Consider the following 15795-nt stretch of genomic DNA (forward strand, 5'->3'; position numbering starts at 1 on the left):
AAAGCCCAAGGACAGTACTCAGGCCCCAACTTTCAAGCCAGGACTGGCCAACAACAACAAAACCAAGCTGCCAGAAGATGAAACAAAAGTTTATGCAATAGAAATAATTATTCAAGGAAGTGGCGCTGTGACTCAAGGGGTAGGGCGGTATCCTTGAGCTGAAGAGCTCAGGGACAGCACCCAGGTCCAGAGTTCAAGCCCCATGACTGACACAAAAAACAATTATTCAAGTTTCCAGTTACATTTTAAACCATTTCATCTTGGAATATAGAAAATAGAAGCTGCTGTGCTTGGAATCGCTGGCTGTGTGGGGACTGCCAGTGTAGGGAACTCCAGGGGAGACAGGGCTGCAGGAGCACGGGGAGCAGCTGGGTGGGGAGCCCCCCCCCCCCAAGCACTTGCATTATTTAGCCTTCCAGGTGGCTCAGACCTGAAGGGTCCTCCAGACTGGAGGACTGGGGATCAGGAACAAAGACCTTTGGGGGACATCCAGATATCCAGATATCTTATCCATGCAAGTCAGTTCTACAGGGATCAAATTAGTCAACAGTGAGACACTGGTGGCTCACACCTGAAATCCTGCCTGCTCAGGAGACTGAGATCTGAGGATCCTGGTTTGAAGACAGCCTGAGCCAGAAAGTCCATGAGCTCTTTAATCAAACACCCAAAAGGCAGAAGTAGAGATGTGACTCAAGAGGTAGAATGGTAGCCTTGATCCAAAAAGCTAAAGGAGAATGTTCAGGCCTTGAGTTCAAGCTCTAGTTCCAGCACACACACACACACACACACACACACACACACACACACACACACACACACACACACACACACACACACACACACACAGTCTGCTAGCAGAGCCAGGCTGATATTCTTCCGTATAAACTCCTGGCTGGCACCTCTTAGTAGGCTAAACAGTGAGCAGGGTGTTGGTGGAAAGTATCCACACCGTACGTGGCACATCATGCGTGCATTAATCATATGGCCGTGGTAGGTAAATGGTTAAGGAAGGTAGACAGGGGCTGGGAGGATGCAGAATCCTGACCCAGTTTTTCCCAGGCTGTGGGGTTGGGGCCTGCCTGGCGCCAGGCACTCACGGCGGGGGTCCTCTGTGTGACAGTGCCTCCCTGGGCCCTCATCGCCATCGCTGTGGTCGCTGGCCTCCTGCTCCTCACCTGCTGCTTCTGCATCTGCAAGAAATGCTGCTGCAAGAAGAAGAAGAACAAGAAGGAGAAGGGCAAAGGCATGAAGAATGCCATGAACATGAAGGACATGAAAGGGGGTCAGGTAGGATGTGGTGTGCGTGGTGCGTGGGGCTGGGAGGGGCCCAGCCCAGCTTGCCTGATGCTGAAAGGCATGGCAGAGGACTTCCTGGCTGCTGCAGCCAAGCCACCCCTCCTTCAGAGGAGCTGGCCCCTCCATCCTGGGTGCTCTGGGCCTCAGGCCCGTCAGCTACTGGGTAGGGCATTATTCAGGTGTGGGTGTGAACACTTCGTGGAGAACATGAGCGGAAACTGTGTTAGGCTCTAAGGATGCTGTTGGAGGGCAGTTCTGTAGAGAGGTGAACACTGCCACTACTGGGAAAGCGCCATTGAGAAGCCCTGAGTTTTCCTTCTGGGCAGCAAGACTGAAGGGCAAGAGGTACCTAGTTGGGGGCACGCAGCTGGGGTCAGAAGAGACGCAGATGAAGCAGAAGGTCGGTCCTGAGGCACCAAGATGGGGCTACACAGAACTCATCCCTTGTTCCATGACTGTGAATTTGCTCATGTCTTTCAGCGTTGGTCAGCTGCAAAAGGTCTTGATATACCAAAGTCATGCCTCAGCCATAGGCCCTCACCATGGCCAGTCTTGTCTGATATAACAAAGCCTATGTTTGTCTTGTGTGTTGGGAGTGACAGGGAAGAATCTCAAGGAATCACTATGGAGAATAGTGAAGCAATTGATCAGGGATTGTGGTGACCTTTGAGTGATTATGAATGTGTGCGTGTACATGTGTGCATATGTGTGCATGCATGTACTTGTGTGTGTGTGTGTGTGTGTGTGTGTGTGTGTGTGTGTGTGTGTGTGTGCGCTTTCCAAAATGACTGGTGCTAGCCTAGCCTGGTCTCACAGCCATCTGTCTGGGACTTGAGGGATTGGCTTGATCTGTAGAGTCTTCTTATATTTCTTTCTTTCTGTGGACACCCTGGATCCACCCTGCTGCTGGCTGCCTGGACCACATTCCTGGTAAGTCCTTCCCAGGACAAAGGGGTCTCCATGGGGAAAGTACTGGGTGGGGTCTTACGAGAGAAGCAGGCCCCTTGCCTCAGGCAGCTGCAGGGCATGAGGCCTGATACCTGGCCAGGTAACACTGGTCTCGAACCTCCAAACAGAGCCATGCTGGGCATCTGCCAGGTCCTGATGGGCTGTGGGGTGGCAGAGCTAGATCTCCTCCCAGCTGGGAGTCAGGTATAACTGCTGCATTGCTTTTCTGCTGAAGTGGACCTTGAACTAGCTTCTCCCCTCTCCCAGCCCCTCCAGGATGATGACGATGCAGAGACAGGCCTGACTGAGGGAGAAGGTGAAGGAGAAGAGGAGAAAGAGCCAGAGAACCTGGGCAAACTGCAGTTCTCCCTGGACTATGACTTCCAGGCCAACCAGGTGTGTGGGGCTGTGTGGAGGGGACAGAGTGGCAGTGTGGGGGTTGAGGAGGTACCACGGGACAGTAGCAGTTCTCCACTGTGGGTGGGCATGGCACCTTTGCATGGCATGGGGCAGGGTGGAAGTGCAGTCACTGGCCCTGGCATGCCCCCCTCCCCAGCTTTTTCTGGGAAGAGTGGAGTGGGTTCCTGTGGCTGTGAACCCACCCAGGAGGCCGGCCCAGCCCATTCCCAGCAGCTTCTCTGGGTGTGGCATGGTGGGATCCAGAGCTGGGTCTGGACATGCGAGCTGCGCTCTCTCTCCACAGCTCACCGTGGGCGTCCTGCAGGCTGCCGAGCTCCCTGCCCTGGACATGGGGGGCACCTCAGACCCTTATGTCAAAGTCTTCCTCCTCCCAGACAAGAAGAAGAAGTATGAGACCAAGGTTCACCGCAAGACACTGAACCCCGCCTTCAACGAGACCTTCACCTTCAAGGTGACACGACTGGAGGGGGACAGTCTCCCTGTCCCCCAAGTCCTGCATCTTTCCCTCTGATCCTGAGTCATGGGTGGGACATGGGGTGCTGTGTGTGTGTGTGTGTGTGTGTGTGTGTGTAAGGTCACATCTCATCTTGCCTCCCGGGCTCTGTACAGACTTCTCAGGGAGCCCTGACTGCATGCAGGAGCGGCCCCACCCGGATTCCCGTCCCGGCATCCCCGAGGGGAGCATGAATGACTCTGCCCTTTCCGATTCCACTTGTGCCCTGCAGGTGCCATACCAGGAGCTGGGGGGCAAGACCCTGGTGATGGCCATCTATGACTTCGACCGCTTCTCCAAGCACGACATTATTGGTGAGGTGAAGGTGCCCATGAACACCGTGGACCTCGGCCAGCCCGTCGAGGAGTGGCGAGACCTGCAAGGAGGCGAGAAGGAAGAGGTGAGATGGCCGAGGGGGCGTGGCTCTGGGCGGGGCGGGAAGAGCGACGCTCTGGAGTCACCTCCACACCGCTGGCTGTTGACCCGGCCCAGTTGTCCAAACTCTCTTTAGATCTTCTTACACATGGAATGTCCCTGCTGTGCCGTCTGGGGTTTGGCAGACATGGGCTCAATTAGGTTCTCCGAGCCAGTGATGCGTAACTGTGCCTCAGTTTGCCCACAGGAGTAAACTGGTGGTGAACATCCTTGATGAGGAAAGGTGTTTGGCATGGGTGCTTTTCTCTTCAGCAACTGCCACAGCATTGGCTCATCATCAATAGTGTGTGCGTGTGTGTGTGTGTGTGTGTGTGTGTGTGTGTGTGCGCGCGCGCACGCATGCTCTCACGCACTCACGCAAACCTCTTGGGGTTTGAACTCAGGGTTTGGGTGCCGTCCCTGAGCTTTTGTATTCAGAGTTAGCACTCTTCACTTGAGCCCTGGCTCCATCCCCTGGTTGGTAGTTATTGGAGATGAAGAATCTCACCGGCTTTCCTGTCCAGACTAGCTCAGAATCATGATTGTTAGATCTCAGCCTCTTGAATAACTATGCTTCTGGTGTGAGCCACCAACACATGTCTAACCAGTATTGTTTAAGCACCTACTGTGTGCCAAGGTTCCGTTCTAGCCACCCTTCCTTCCAAGCATGAATCACGGTGCTGCCAGGCACAGCAGTAGGCAGGGATGAGCAGAGAACTGTTAGACACGCTCTGTCCCTAGGGGCTCACATCTGGGCAACAATGAAAGAACGCCTTGAAAATCCCCCTGCCGCTGAGTGGGGAGTGGGCAGGAAGGAGCCACATGAAACCCTGGGGGACTTCACCTCCTGGGGCTCCTGAGGACAACACTTGGCCCCATTCTGGCTCCTCATGCCCTTCCCACTCTCCTTGGGCCTAGACTGGGGACTGAACAAACTCTACAGCTGCTGGGCCTAGCAGGTCTCCCTGCCTCCTCTCCCGTAGGCCTCCTCTGGCTGTGACTGGGAACTGCACTGGAGGCCTCACGGTCAGGCGCCACCAGAAATGTGAGGGTTGGTGGTTGAGACAAGGGGCTAGTCCTAGCAATCCATGCCACAGAGGGTGGGATGGCTGAGGTGACCTGGGCCCCCCTCTCTCCTTGGACAGCCAGAGAAGCTGGGAGACATCTGCACCTCCCTGCGCTATGTGCCCACGGCTGGCAAGCTCACCGTCTGCATCCTGGAGGCCAAGAACCTGAAGAAGATGGACGTGGGTGGCCTTTCAGGTAATGCAGAACTTCTTGACTGCCAGTAGGTGGCACCAGCGAGCCAGTTATTGCCCTGAGTCCTGGCGTGTACACATCCCTGCCAGGAGGAAAACTTCCCTCCAGAGATGTAGGGGGCTTCCCCACGCTTCACCCCAATGCCATGCTCTCTCCAGGGGTGCTGTGTTCCCACCCTGAGTTACTTTCCAAGTGTTTTCTCCGTGGCCTCAGAGGAGAGGCTCAGATACCATTCTCCAAATGAGTTCATAATAGCTTTGGATTTCACTTCTCCTGGAAGTGTAGGACACGAGCAGGGCTTAACCTAGAGCAGGCTCCTTTACCATTCCACCACATTTGGGAACTTTTTTACAAGAGGGGCCGTAGGTGCGGTGTCTTCCCTGAAAGGAGAGTCCCTGTGTGGAGCCTCCTGTGTTTCAGATTTCCTGATGTGAATGGGGCTGGTCCACGGCAGAGGGTGCTGGTAGGTGGAGACTTCTGGGACTTCTCAGAGTACCTTGGGTCCATCATTTCCCTTCTTTGATCCCAGTGTCTCATCTGCAGAGTTAGGACTGAGGTGGGCCAGGGTCAGCAGAGGTTCGCCTGGCCTTTAACTCACCTCTGCCCCTGTCTAGCATAGGTATTACCTGTCAGTCCCCACCCTCTCTCACGCAGGCCGTTCTTAGAAACGCAGTGCTTGGGCCGGGAGTTTGGCCTAGTGGTTAAAGTGCTTGCCTAGCATGAGCGAAGACCCGGGTTTGATTCCTTGGTACCACATACATACAAAAAAAGCTGGAAGTGGTGCTGAGGCTCAAGTGGTAGAGCTCTAGCCTTGAGAAAGGCCAAGGACAGTGCTCAGGCCCTGAGCTCAAGCCCAGGACTGGCAAAAAAACAAAACAAAACAAGAAATGCAGTGCTTTAGGGAGCTACAACTGACCTTCAGAGCTGGTCCTGGTGCCGGGGGGGGGGGGGCGGGGGGGACACACTCCTCAGTTCCTCTGTGTCTTGTAGACTGACTGTCCTGTGCCCAGGGCTTCCTGAGGGCCTGGTGTTGGAGGGCAGATTCAGGTCCCATGAAGCTCTGGGTGCACTGGGAGGCCAGGCAGGGGCTAAGGGGCTTCTGGGATGGGACCTCTCCCTGCACAGACCCCTATGTGAAGATCCACCTGATGCAGAATGGCAAGAGGCTCAAGAAGAAGAAAACAACCGTGAAGAAGAAGACCTTGAACCCCTACTTCAACGAGTCCTTCAGCTTCGAGATTCCCTTTGAGCAGATTCAGGTACCCAAGCTCTGCAGGCCTTAGGCAGAGCTCATGGGGGTGGGAGCGGGGTGGAACTGTTTACTCTTCAGAGCAGCCTACCTTACCAGGGAAGACTGGGTCCTATAATGCTTCACGGGGCCTCTGACCCCAGGGATTCCTTTGGAGGCTTTCTTTTTCTGAGAATTTGGGAGTGACTGGGGAGAAAATGGCCTCCCTCCAGCTCCTAATCATGTCCTGCCTGGGCCATCTCTTGCCCACATCTGCTGTGCCCTAGCTCTGCCCCCATCCTCTCTTCTGAACCCTTCTCTTCTTCCTTGTCTTGTCCCTAGATGAACCCCACCTCTCGCTACCTCTCCAGTCTGGCACCAGGTTACCACCCCACTGTCTTGCTTTGGGTCCTTAATGCCTTGCCATCTTCCTTCATCAAACCTCTCCTCCCTCTACTGACTGCCACCTCAACCCCTGGTTTCTCTCTCTCTCAAATAGAGATAATACTTTAGCTTGAACTCAAAGTGCTTTCATTTGGTTATTTTGTCACAGCTAGTGCTCTGTCACTTGAGCCATGCCTCCTGCCTGCCACTTTACTGATTAATTGGAGATGGAATCTTACAGGGCCCATCAATGCTTGCCAGGCAAACATTGATCCTCCAGGTCTCAGCCTCCTGAATAGCTAGGATTATAGGCATGAGCCACTGGCTTCAGGTTTGCTACTTTTAAAAGTCTTCAAGCAAGGTCTGGTGGCTCACACTTATAGTCTCAGCTATTTGGGAGGCAGAGATGGAGACGATTGAGGTTTGGAGTCAGTATGTATGGGAGTTAGTGAGACCTCATCTCAACCAACTAGCTTGGATGTGGTGGTGTGAGCCAGAGATTCGGCTATGTGGGAGGCTTTGGTAGGAAGATAGACATCCAGGTTGGCTTGGTCAAAAACACAAGATCCATTGGGCACCAGTGGCTTATGCCTGTAATCCTAGCTACTCAGGAGGCTGAGATCTGAGGATCACAGTTCAAAGCCAGCCTGGGGTGGATAGTCTGTGAGACTCTTATCTTCAATTACTTACCAGAAAACAGTAAGTGGAGCTATGGCTCCAAGTGGTAGACTGCTAGCCTGGAGCAAAAGAGCTCAGTGATAGTGGCTAGGTCCTGAGGTTAAGCCCTACAACCAACAAAACAACAACAACAACAACAACAACAGAACAAAACACAAACCCCACAAGATCCTGCCTGGAAATAAAAAGCAAAAAAGACTGGAGGTGTGGTTTCAGTGATAGAGCAACTGCCTGGCAGGTTAGAGGCTGAGTTTAAACTCCAGTACTTTGTCCAAACAAAAGCCAAAACAAAACTAAAAAAGAACAACAAAAAAGAAGAAAAACATCAGGAGCTGCTTCTGTAAGAAGAAAATACAAACTGCTTACCTGAGCCCACTCCTATTTAATCTCACTTCCTGCCAAGACTTCTGCCTCTCCTGTCAGCAACTCTGAACTGCAGGTGTTTCTCTACAGCCAAATGTACTGGTGCCCCTATACAAATACTCATTTCACTTCATGCCAGGTTCAGGCTTGAACTCAGGGCCTGGATGCTGTCCCTGATTCTCTCTTTGTGCTCAAAGCTAGCACTTTACCCCTTGAGCCACAGTGCCAAGCCTTTTCTGGCTTTTCTGAGTAGTTTACTGGAGATAAGTCTCATTGACTTTTCTACTCAGATCTCAGCCTCCTGTGTAGCTAGGATTGCAAGGCTGAGTCACCAGCACCCGCCTTTTGTATGGCATTTTAGATCAAGGCTGGCATGCTACCCCTTGAACCACTCCTCCATTTCCAGCTTTTTTTACTTGATCATTAGAGATGAGGGTCTCTGGTTTTCCTGCCTAGTCTAGCTTCAAACTACGATGCTTGCTTTCAGCCTCTTGAGTAGCTAGGATTACAGGCATGAGTCATTGGCCCAAGTTACCTTTTCCTCAGTCTTCTTCCTTCTCTCTTCCTCCAAGAGAACTTAGCCTCACAGCCTACCTCAGACATCACCTTCTCTTTGAAGCCGCCCTGAGTGGCTGTGCAGGCATAGCGCCATTGACCAGTGTCTGCCCAGGTAACAGGGGTTACCTGTCTGGCATAGCCCTTATCCCTTGGTATAGGTTTGTGAACACGGGTCTACTGACCTCATGGAGGTAAAATGCATCTGCTTATGTCTCTCCCAAAGGCTTACATGGTGCCAGAGAACTACTGTGGCTAGAAACAGGTTTCCTCCAAAAGATGGGCCTTCATCCTCACCTAAATTCAGATCTTGTTGGAAGCAGAGATGGAAGCAGGAAGCCCCAGGCCTCCCTCCCCTTCCCTCCTCTCCCTCCACTCTGTCCCGGCCTGCTCCCACTTCCCGTCCTATCATCGGGAGTCAGGCTAGTGAAGGAGGGAGATTTGGTGCCCTTCCAACACCCTCCGTTCTTTGCTTTCCTCACAGAAAGTCCAGGTCGTGGTCACCGTGCTGGACTATGACAAGCTGGGCAAGAATGAAGCCATTGGCAAGATCTTTGTGGGGAGCAATGCCACGGGCACAGAGCTGCGGCACTGGTCCGACATGCTGGCCAACCCCCGGAGGCCCATTGCTCAGTGGCACTCACTTAAGCCTGAAGAGGAAGTGGACGCACTGCTGGGCAAGAACAAGTAGGCAGCAGCCTGGGAGCCTGGGAACCCGCTCTTCACGGACACTGACAAGATCCAGAGCTATCAATACCTCAGTTACGCAACCTTAGAGGTGTTTTGTTCTTTTTTCCCCTTTCATTTGTTTGTGGTGTATCTGTTTTTCCTTCCTTTCGCTCTCTCTCTTTTTTTTTAAAGACCAACTTCCCTTTGAAGGCTGCTGAGGAGAGTCCCCTAAGAGGTGCAAGAGAAGCCTGGCTCTGTTCATCCTCCCTCCAGCTGCTCTTGCTGAGTGCTCTGTCCGTTTCCTCTCCCGCTTTTCAAAGCCTCCCCTGCAGTGAGGCCCTCTACTGGCAGAAAATGGTAGTCCTTCCTGTTTTCATGCAGGTTCTGGACCAACAAAATGGCAGCACATCTTTTTCCCTGATAGCAAAGGTAGCACAGTGGCCAGTGGCATATGGGTGTGTGTGTGTGTGTGTGTGTGTGTGTGTGTGTGTGTGTGTGTGTGTGTACACAAGTGGGTGTGTTTGAGTTTCTCTCTGCATTCTTGGAATGAGTTATGGACAGCACAGCTGTGTGGGAAAAGTCTTCAGGGACTAAATGGGAGATGTGCCAGCCTGTGGAAAGGCTCAAATTCCTAGTCCGATGTCAGAAGTTCCCATAGTCCTTGTGAGGGACTGGCTGGGTCCAAAGAACTAGGTCCAAAGCCCTGATATCATTATAGACTTCCTCCTACCCGTCCTGGTTTCCCCAGCAGTGGGGTTTCTGGGACACTTATGGAAATAAACTACTACTCACTCGCATTGTCAGACTTCAGTAGGGACTGTGAGTCCCAGGATCTCAGTCTTGTTGACAATGCATATCCTGTTACCCAGAAAGAACAACATTGAACTCCAGGTCCTTCCCCTCCTCAGTGGGAAACGCAGAAGCACTCTCCCTCTCCAGAATTCCTGCAGTGCAGGCCATTTGCATTTATTCGTCATCAAGCTTTTGCTTCTGTTTCTGTGTTCATTGACGTAGAACAACTCTGTCTGAAGACGTGTTATCTGTGCAGAGCCAGAGAACTTTTAAGAGGAAGGATGAAATCTTCCTAGTTCCCCCGAGGTCCAGATAAGAAGGGGGTGGTAAAAGGGGAAGATGGATAGATGGTAGGGGTTTTCTGGGATATAGATGAGAGCAATGGAATTCCCCAAAACTCCCATTTCTTTTTCTCTGGACCCTCTGCACTCCATAAGCCCTCCTTTGTGGGTATATGGATAGCTGGAGTACCCTAGGGAGACCTGTCATTCATTAGAGATGTATCGCTATGAATGTCAAATAATGAAGGCCATTAATTCCAAATGGGTGGTAGAGGAAATATGCCAGGGTTTCTACCCCATGCTTGGTTGTGTCCCATTCTCTGTTTACCTTTTGTCCCCAGCATTGATCTTTTAAAAAAAAAAAAAAAAGAAGAAGAAGCCATATATATGTTAGTCAAGTTTGCACTGAGTCCCCTTTTAAACTTTCAGCCTGGGCAAGAGAGTCAGGCCCCTGTGTGGCCCGAGGCCGACCCTACTTGTCTCCCTTCCTTGGGTATCTCTTCCATCCTTCAAGCCCTCAGGCCCTAGCCATTATCACAGAAAACTCACAGCTTCCTGGGAGCCTGGCAATCACTTTCTTTGCCAGTAAAAAAAAAAAAAAGGTAGCGCTTCCTGTCCCGCCCCATTTGGGCCCTCCAACTTTGTAGGCATGTAAGATAGCGGGATGGTGGTGGAGAGTGTCGGGACCTTGAGGACCTAGCATGGAGAAGGTGCATGCAGAGTGTCTTTAATGAACAGGAATGCCTTTTTTTTTTCTTAATAGGAAATGGGAGGTCCCCTCCACCAGAAACAGACCGGGAAGCAAGTCTCCCCCCACCCTTTCTGGTTGGTTGTGAGTCTTAAACTTGGGGCCAGGGTGCTGTCCCTGAGCTCTTTTTGCTCAAGGCTAGTACTCTACAACTTGGAGCCACAGCTCCACATCCAGTTTTCTTTTGGTTATTTAGAGATGAGAGTCTCATGGCCTTTCCTGCCTGGGCTAGCTTTGAATAGTGATTCTCAGATCTCAGCCTCTTGGTAGGGAGGGTTACAGTGTGAGCCCCCAGCCCCTAGCTTATCACCTGCCTCTTTGTAGAAACTCTTTTTTCCTGCCAGTAGTCCCTGAAGCATGAGAAGTTAGAGATTTTATACTGTGTGTGTGTATGTTCGTGTGAATACAGAAGATAAGACTCAGATAAGGATTATGGACTGTGGTCCTCAGGCCCAGTGTTTATGGTCATGGTAGAGTTATAGGACCATTCAGAGTCTGGATGGCTGCAGGGTACCCAGTCCTGGGATGGCTGTCAGATAATGCTGGGTTCTTCCCATCTCCAGGACTGTGGGATTTTGGTACTTTCTCAGGGTCCCTCGCAACTTTCATCTGTAGAAATCTCATGAATGGAAACTCTCCTCTACATCTGCTCTTATCTCCTCTACCTTCATTCTTTTGCCTTTTCCCACCCCACTTTCCACTGCCTGTGATTCTTCCCAGGAATCTCCTTTAGTTCTTCCAGAGCCCAGCATTTTCTATGCCCCTTCTAGAGCCAGGGAACTGTAGATAACTCTGTGGCTTGGATGACTTGGGCCTGGATTTTGTTACTCCAGGCCCACCTGTAATGGGGGCCTACACGGGGAAGGCACGTTGGTTGAGGTTAACTCCTGACATCAGGTTGGAGCTGCTGTGGGGCTGCAGTTTCGTCTCAGGCTGGTCCTGCTAAGCAGGTTGCACTTGTCCTGAACCAGGTGTAGCAGGAACACAATGAAGTTCTCAGTCTTCTCTAACCTAGCACAGCAAGTAGTCCACACCACAGAGCATCATTCCAAACCCTCAGTGCGCAGTGGATTTAGTTCTGGGGAAGTCAGAGCCCTTGTGGGTGTTAGTAGGATAGTGTAGGGTGTTTGGCTGGTGAGTTCTGGGAGTCTCTGGGCTGTGAGTTTTCATCCCAAAGTATGTTCCCCAGAGAAGAAAGCACTTAGTAGAGGTGATTTTTTTTTTTCCTTTTAGAGAGGGGCTGAGGCCACAAAAACCTAAACCCAATCATGCTCAGAATGGGAGGATGACAGGACGCTTGCTTTCTCCATGAATAATCACTCCGGAGAAATCACCCAGTGTTACCGAGCTTTAGGTTGGAAGCAGAGGTTGAGGCCTGGGGGAGGCCTGGTTGTGCTGCCTCTGGTGCTGGGTGAGGTGAAGAGTGGCTCCTGGAGCCCCTTGGCCATGGCTGGAGGCACCAGGGATTGTGGTAGTTGGTGGCCCTGGTCTTTTCTTGTCCCAGGAAGCCATATGTAGCTATGTCTGTAGAATCAGTGTGGGATGATTTTTGCGGGTCCAAGGCTTCAGAGTGAGGGAAGATGTCTCTTGTTGCCATGCTCCTGGGGGTAAAACCAGCTGTCTTATAAAGCTGCCTCCATGAAGCCCACCAAGTGGGGTACATGGGGGTGGGAGGACTGGTTCTAGCAGTGGGGTCTGAACTAACTAGTTCTTGAGATTTGTGGGTCCTGGGTCTCACTTAACACTGTCTGGAGAGAGCCTTTCCCTGAAGATGTTTCCCCTGCTCAAAGGGAGGAAGAGAACCAACCAGGAGCTGTCCCTCCATCCTCCACCCTGCCTCTCCCTCCTCTGCCTCCCTGCGTCCTCCACCCTGCCTCTCCATCCTCTGCCTCCCTGCTTCCCACCCGGGGCTGGCTGGGTCTTCTTTGGGAGCCATGGCTGTGGCACATAGAGAGGACACCCATGTGCTGGTCCTGGTGACTGAAAGCCCCATGGAGATTGCCAGCTTTGGCAAATAAGAATACTGGATGCCAGTTAAATGTGAACTTCAGACAAACAATCATTTTTACATTTGAATATGACCTAGGCAAGTGTGATATCTTGGTTTGATCTGAAATTCACATTTAGGTGACCATCCTGAATTGTGTAGCACCCTACCCTATGACCTTTATCCCCATTCCCCCTCGGTCCCAGGGGGCCAGAGATTGGTGACCATGAATTTGACTTCATCTGTTTTTTATTTTTATTTTTTTTAACTGCAATATTGAGAAGGGGACACTGTGACTTGAAGATTCTTTATGAATGAATATTCTTTATTTTTGAAGTGACAAGAACCTTCTGAAGCCATTTGAGCCTCATCCGACCCTCTCCACGTGTTCAGTTATATATACAAGATGATAGTTCTCTATAAACCTATGAACAGAATCTTGTTTAATCAAGATGCATGTCTATAACTTTCTGTAAATAGTCGCATGGCCATGCTGAGAGTCCCTTGATCTCCCAACCCAGCCATTTTACACAACTGGTTGAGGCTGCTCCTTTTGATGTGATGTTATATAAAGTCTTTGTCTTTCAGTCCTCCCCACTCCCACGGGGAATCCCTGCAATGGGAGCCATTAGGATGGGAGCAGGTTTCTGGCTCCAGAACCAGTCCTGCCCAAGGAAGATGCTGGAGACACTGAAAGCCTGTCTGCCGCTCATCTGTCTGCAGGGCTACCTTTGGGCCATGAACGTGTCCAGCTGGTGTCTGGTGTCCTGTTGCTTCTGTGTCTGTCTGATGTGGCCCCCCGTCCCACTGTCTGAATTAACTGAAAAGCCATAAAGGGGGTCTCTTGCTGGAGACTTCCCTAGGCTCCTCCCAGGAGCCCCTGGTGTCCCTTCGACTGGCTCCCCGCAGAACACTTGTGAAGGGCTCACCTGTTGTCATCCCCCTCCTGATCTCTCAGCCCCGTGTCGTGAGGACAGATGGTGTCCAGGGCTTCTGGTGGGGCCTCAGGAGATGGCCCTGTTGACTTCCTTGGCCTAGGTTTAATGGTTCAACGCCATCTCTATCCTGGGTGTAGATGAGGGCAGTGGTGGGGACTCATAGCTTTGGAACTTTCCCAAGGACCCTGTAAAGGCAATGGGGATTTTCAGCAGCATTTAGCAGCTCAGTGTGGGGTCAGGTTCCCAGTGCCCACCAGGGCTGAGGTGTTGGCACCCGTGGATGGCAATGGAGGCGGCGTTCCTGTGGGGTAAAAGCCCAGGGGCCTCAAAGGATGATGCTGTTTACCCATGCTTCCCTCTACAGAGGGAGGTGGTTGTGAGAGTACAGTGGTAAGGAATGGCTTACAGTGGGTATGCACTGGGTTTGGACCAGGCAGCTTCAGCAGGTGCCGATTAGACGACAGGTGGGCAGAGGATACAAGAACCTTCTAGGGCCCCAGGTCATAGTGAACCACAGCCTCCAGCCTGCAGACCAGGGCCCAGGGGACCTTCCCCACATGGCCGTCATGCATGGGGATCATGTGGAAGGCCTCAGGCAGGAGAGAACTCTGATATTTGAGCACACAGGACCTGTGGCTGGGACATTAAGAATGGGGTAAGTAAAGGGCAACTGCTTCAGAGCAGACGGATTCACTCTCTGGGACCCCTTCACTTAGCATGGATACAGCGATCGAGACAAGAGGGTGGGGGTTCTGATGAGGTGGCAGGAGTGGTCCGAGTGGGCATGGGGGCTTCTGGAGAGGGGGGTTTCCTCCTTAGAGAAGCTGGCCATTCTGCCCCGATTCTTGCTCATCTAAGGACTTGATTTGCTGCTTTCTGAAAATCCTGGGCCAGATAACTTCCAAACTAGGGCTGGGACAGAACCTAAGCTGTCCCTCATGGTCCCTGGGACGTTGCTGGCCCCACCAGGAGCACCCTGTCTCCACAAGGACACGTGTGTAGCCCTCCTTTCCCCCTTTGCTTGGCAGTGCTCTTCACCCCTTATGTGGACTCTGTTGTTCTTGTCTGATCTCTTGTCAAATTGTTATTTTGTAATGAGCTGCGTCGACTTATTAAAGAAACAGCTGAAAGAACTCCGGGGGTGGGGGGTGTCTCTAGTTGTTTTTACTGGGCTGTGGCATGGGTGGGGGAGGTGTGAAGGTAGCAGGCTGGATCAGAGGCTCTGAATTCTAGCCTAATCTCCCTTCTGGGGCTCAGCAAAAGGGGGCACAGCCCACTCTTCTGTGGGCTGGGGAAGCCCGGAAAGGCACTGTGGTGGGTGGTAGGGCATACAGCACCTCACGATAGAAGACACATGCCAATGCCAGTGGCCTTCATGCCAGGGACCATCTGCTGGGAGGCTGTAGGGATTGGTGACAACCTCGAATCCTTTCCAGGAGAGCTGGGCTTAGGTGACAGCCATAATGAGCTCAAAAGGGGAGGCTGGCCTTAGGGTGTGGGAATTTGAGACTTTCTATAAAATCGTGAATCATCTCATTTCAGATATTTCAGATGTCATGGACTTTAGGAAGCAAGATCAGAGCGGCCAAAGATAGCTTCAGAATGTTTAGAGAGTGAGTGGGACAGATTCTCCTTGACCACGAAGGGGTTAACCTCCTTTCCAGTCCCCACCTCCACAGCCTTGTCATGTTGACAGCAGGCAGGCCTGGTATTTTTGTCAGACTGTCACCCTGTGGCATTGTTGTCTAAGAGCACCACCAGGAGAGCTGTGCTTCCTGTCAGCCTCAGTACTCAAGGGGCTGCCAGGACGGGCAGGCCGTGCGCAGCATGTGTTAGCTTGCTATGCTAGTCCTGGAGATGAGCAGGTGGGGTGGCCTGGGTGCACAGGGCTGAGGTTTGTCTCCAGGCTGCCAATGTGGGCTCTTTCTTGTTCTGCAGCAGGGGCCTGTGTCCTTCCTGGGAGAACTGGCCCACAAGGCCCCTAGGTGACCTTGTCTGTAGACCTCACCCATCCAGTGGGGGACAGAGGTAAGGAATCTGTTTAGGAGGAGCCCTTTATATCAGACGCGCATCTTAGCCTTGGTTTTGGGGCCTAGAAACAGGTCTGAACTCTTCAACCATGACATCATGTGTTTGTTCTGCTGTTGCTTGGGCTAAGCAGCTGGGTGACAACAGAGGAAAAGAATCTTTCCTCTCCAGCTTTTGTCCCCGTCAGTGACCAGGGATTTCCGCTGGGCAGTGCCAGGGCAAGACTTGCTGTGTGGAGAAACCAGACCTGAACCTGGGCTGCCTGTGAGACCTGGCCACTCACCTGCAGGTCCTGCCAAGTGCCCATCTGGCA

General features: G+C 52.1%; 1 protein-coding gene across 3 annotated transcripts in view; it reads left to right on the forward strand.

Moving 5' to 3' along the window:
* Syt2 (synaptotagmin 2) overlaps positions 1 to 14594 on the forward strand; it is a 95289-nt gene extending 80695 nt beyond the window's left edge. For all 3 annotated transcript variants that reach the window (XM_090341416.1, XM_090341414.1, XM_090341415.1), the window contains exons 3-9: positions 1121 to 1287; positions 2521 to 2640; positions 2948 to 3115; positions 3390 to 3557; positions 4717 to 4834; positions 5957 to 6090; positions 8524 to 14594. In XM_090341416.1, the coding sequence (XP_090197542.1) occupies positions 1121 to 1287; positions 2521 to 2640; positions 2948 to 3115; positions 3390 to 3557; positions 4717 to 4834; positions 5957 to 6090; positions 8524 to 8730 (1082 nt within the window). In that variant the 3' untranslated portion in view covers positions 8731 to 14594. The remainder of the gene's footprint in view (positions 1 to 1120; positions 1288 to 2520; positions 2641 to 2947; positions 3116 to 3389; positions 3558 to 4716; positions 4835 to 5956; positions 6091 to 8523) is intronic.
* The last annotated feature ends 1201 nt before the right edge of the window (positions 14595 to 15795 follow it).

This window comes from Megascapheus bottae, chromosome 10, assembly GCF_031878675.1.
Source record: "Megascapheus bottae isolate mThoBot1 chromosome 10, mThoBot2.hap1, whole genome shotgun sequence".
In the NCBI taxonomy this organism is placed as follows: domain Eukaryota; kingdom Metazoa; phylum Chordata; class Mammalia; order Rodentia; family Geomyidae; genus Megascapheus; species Megascapheus bottae.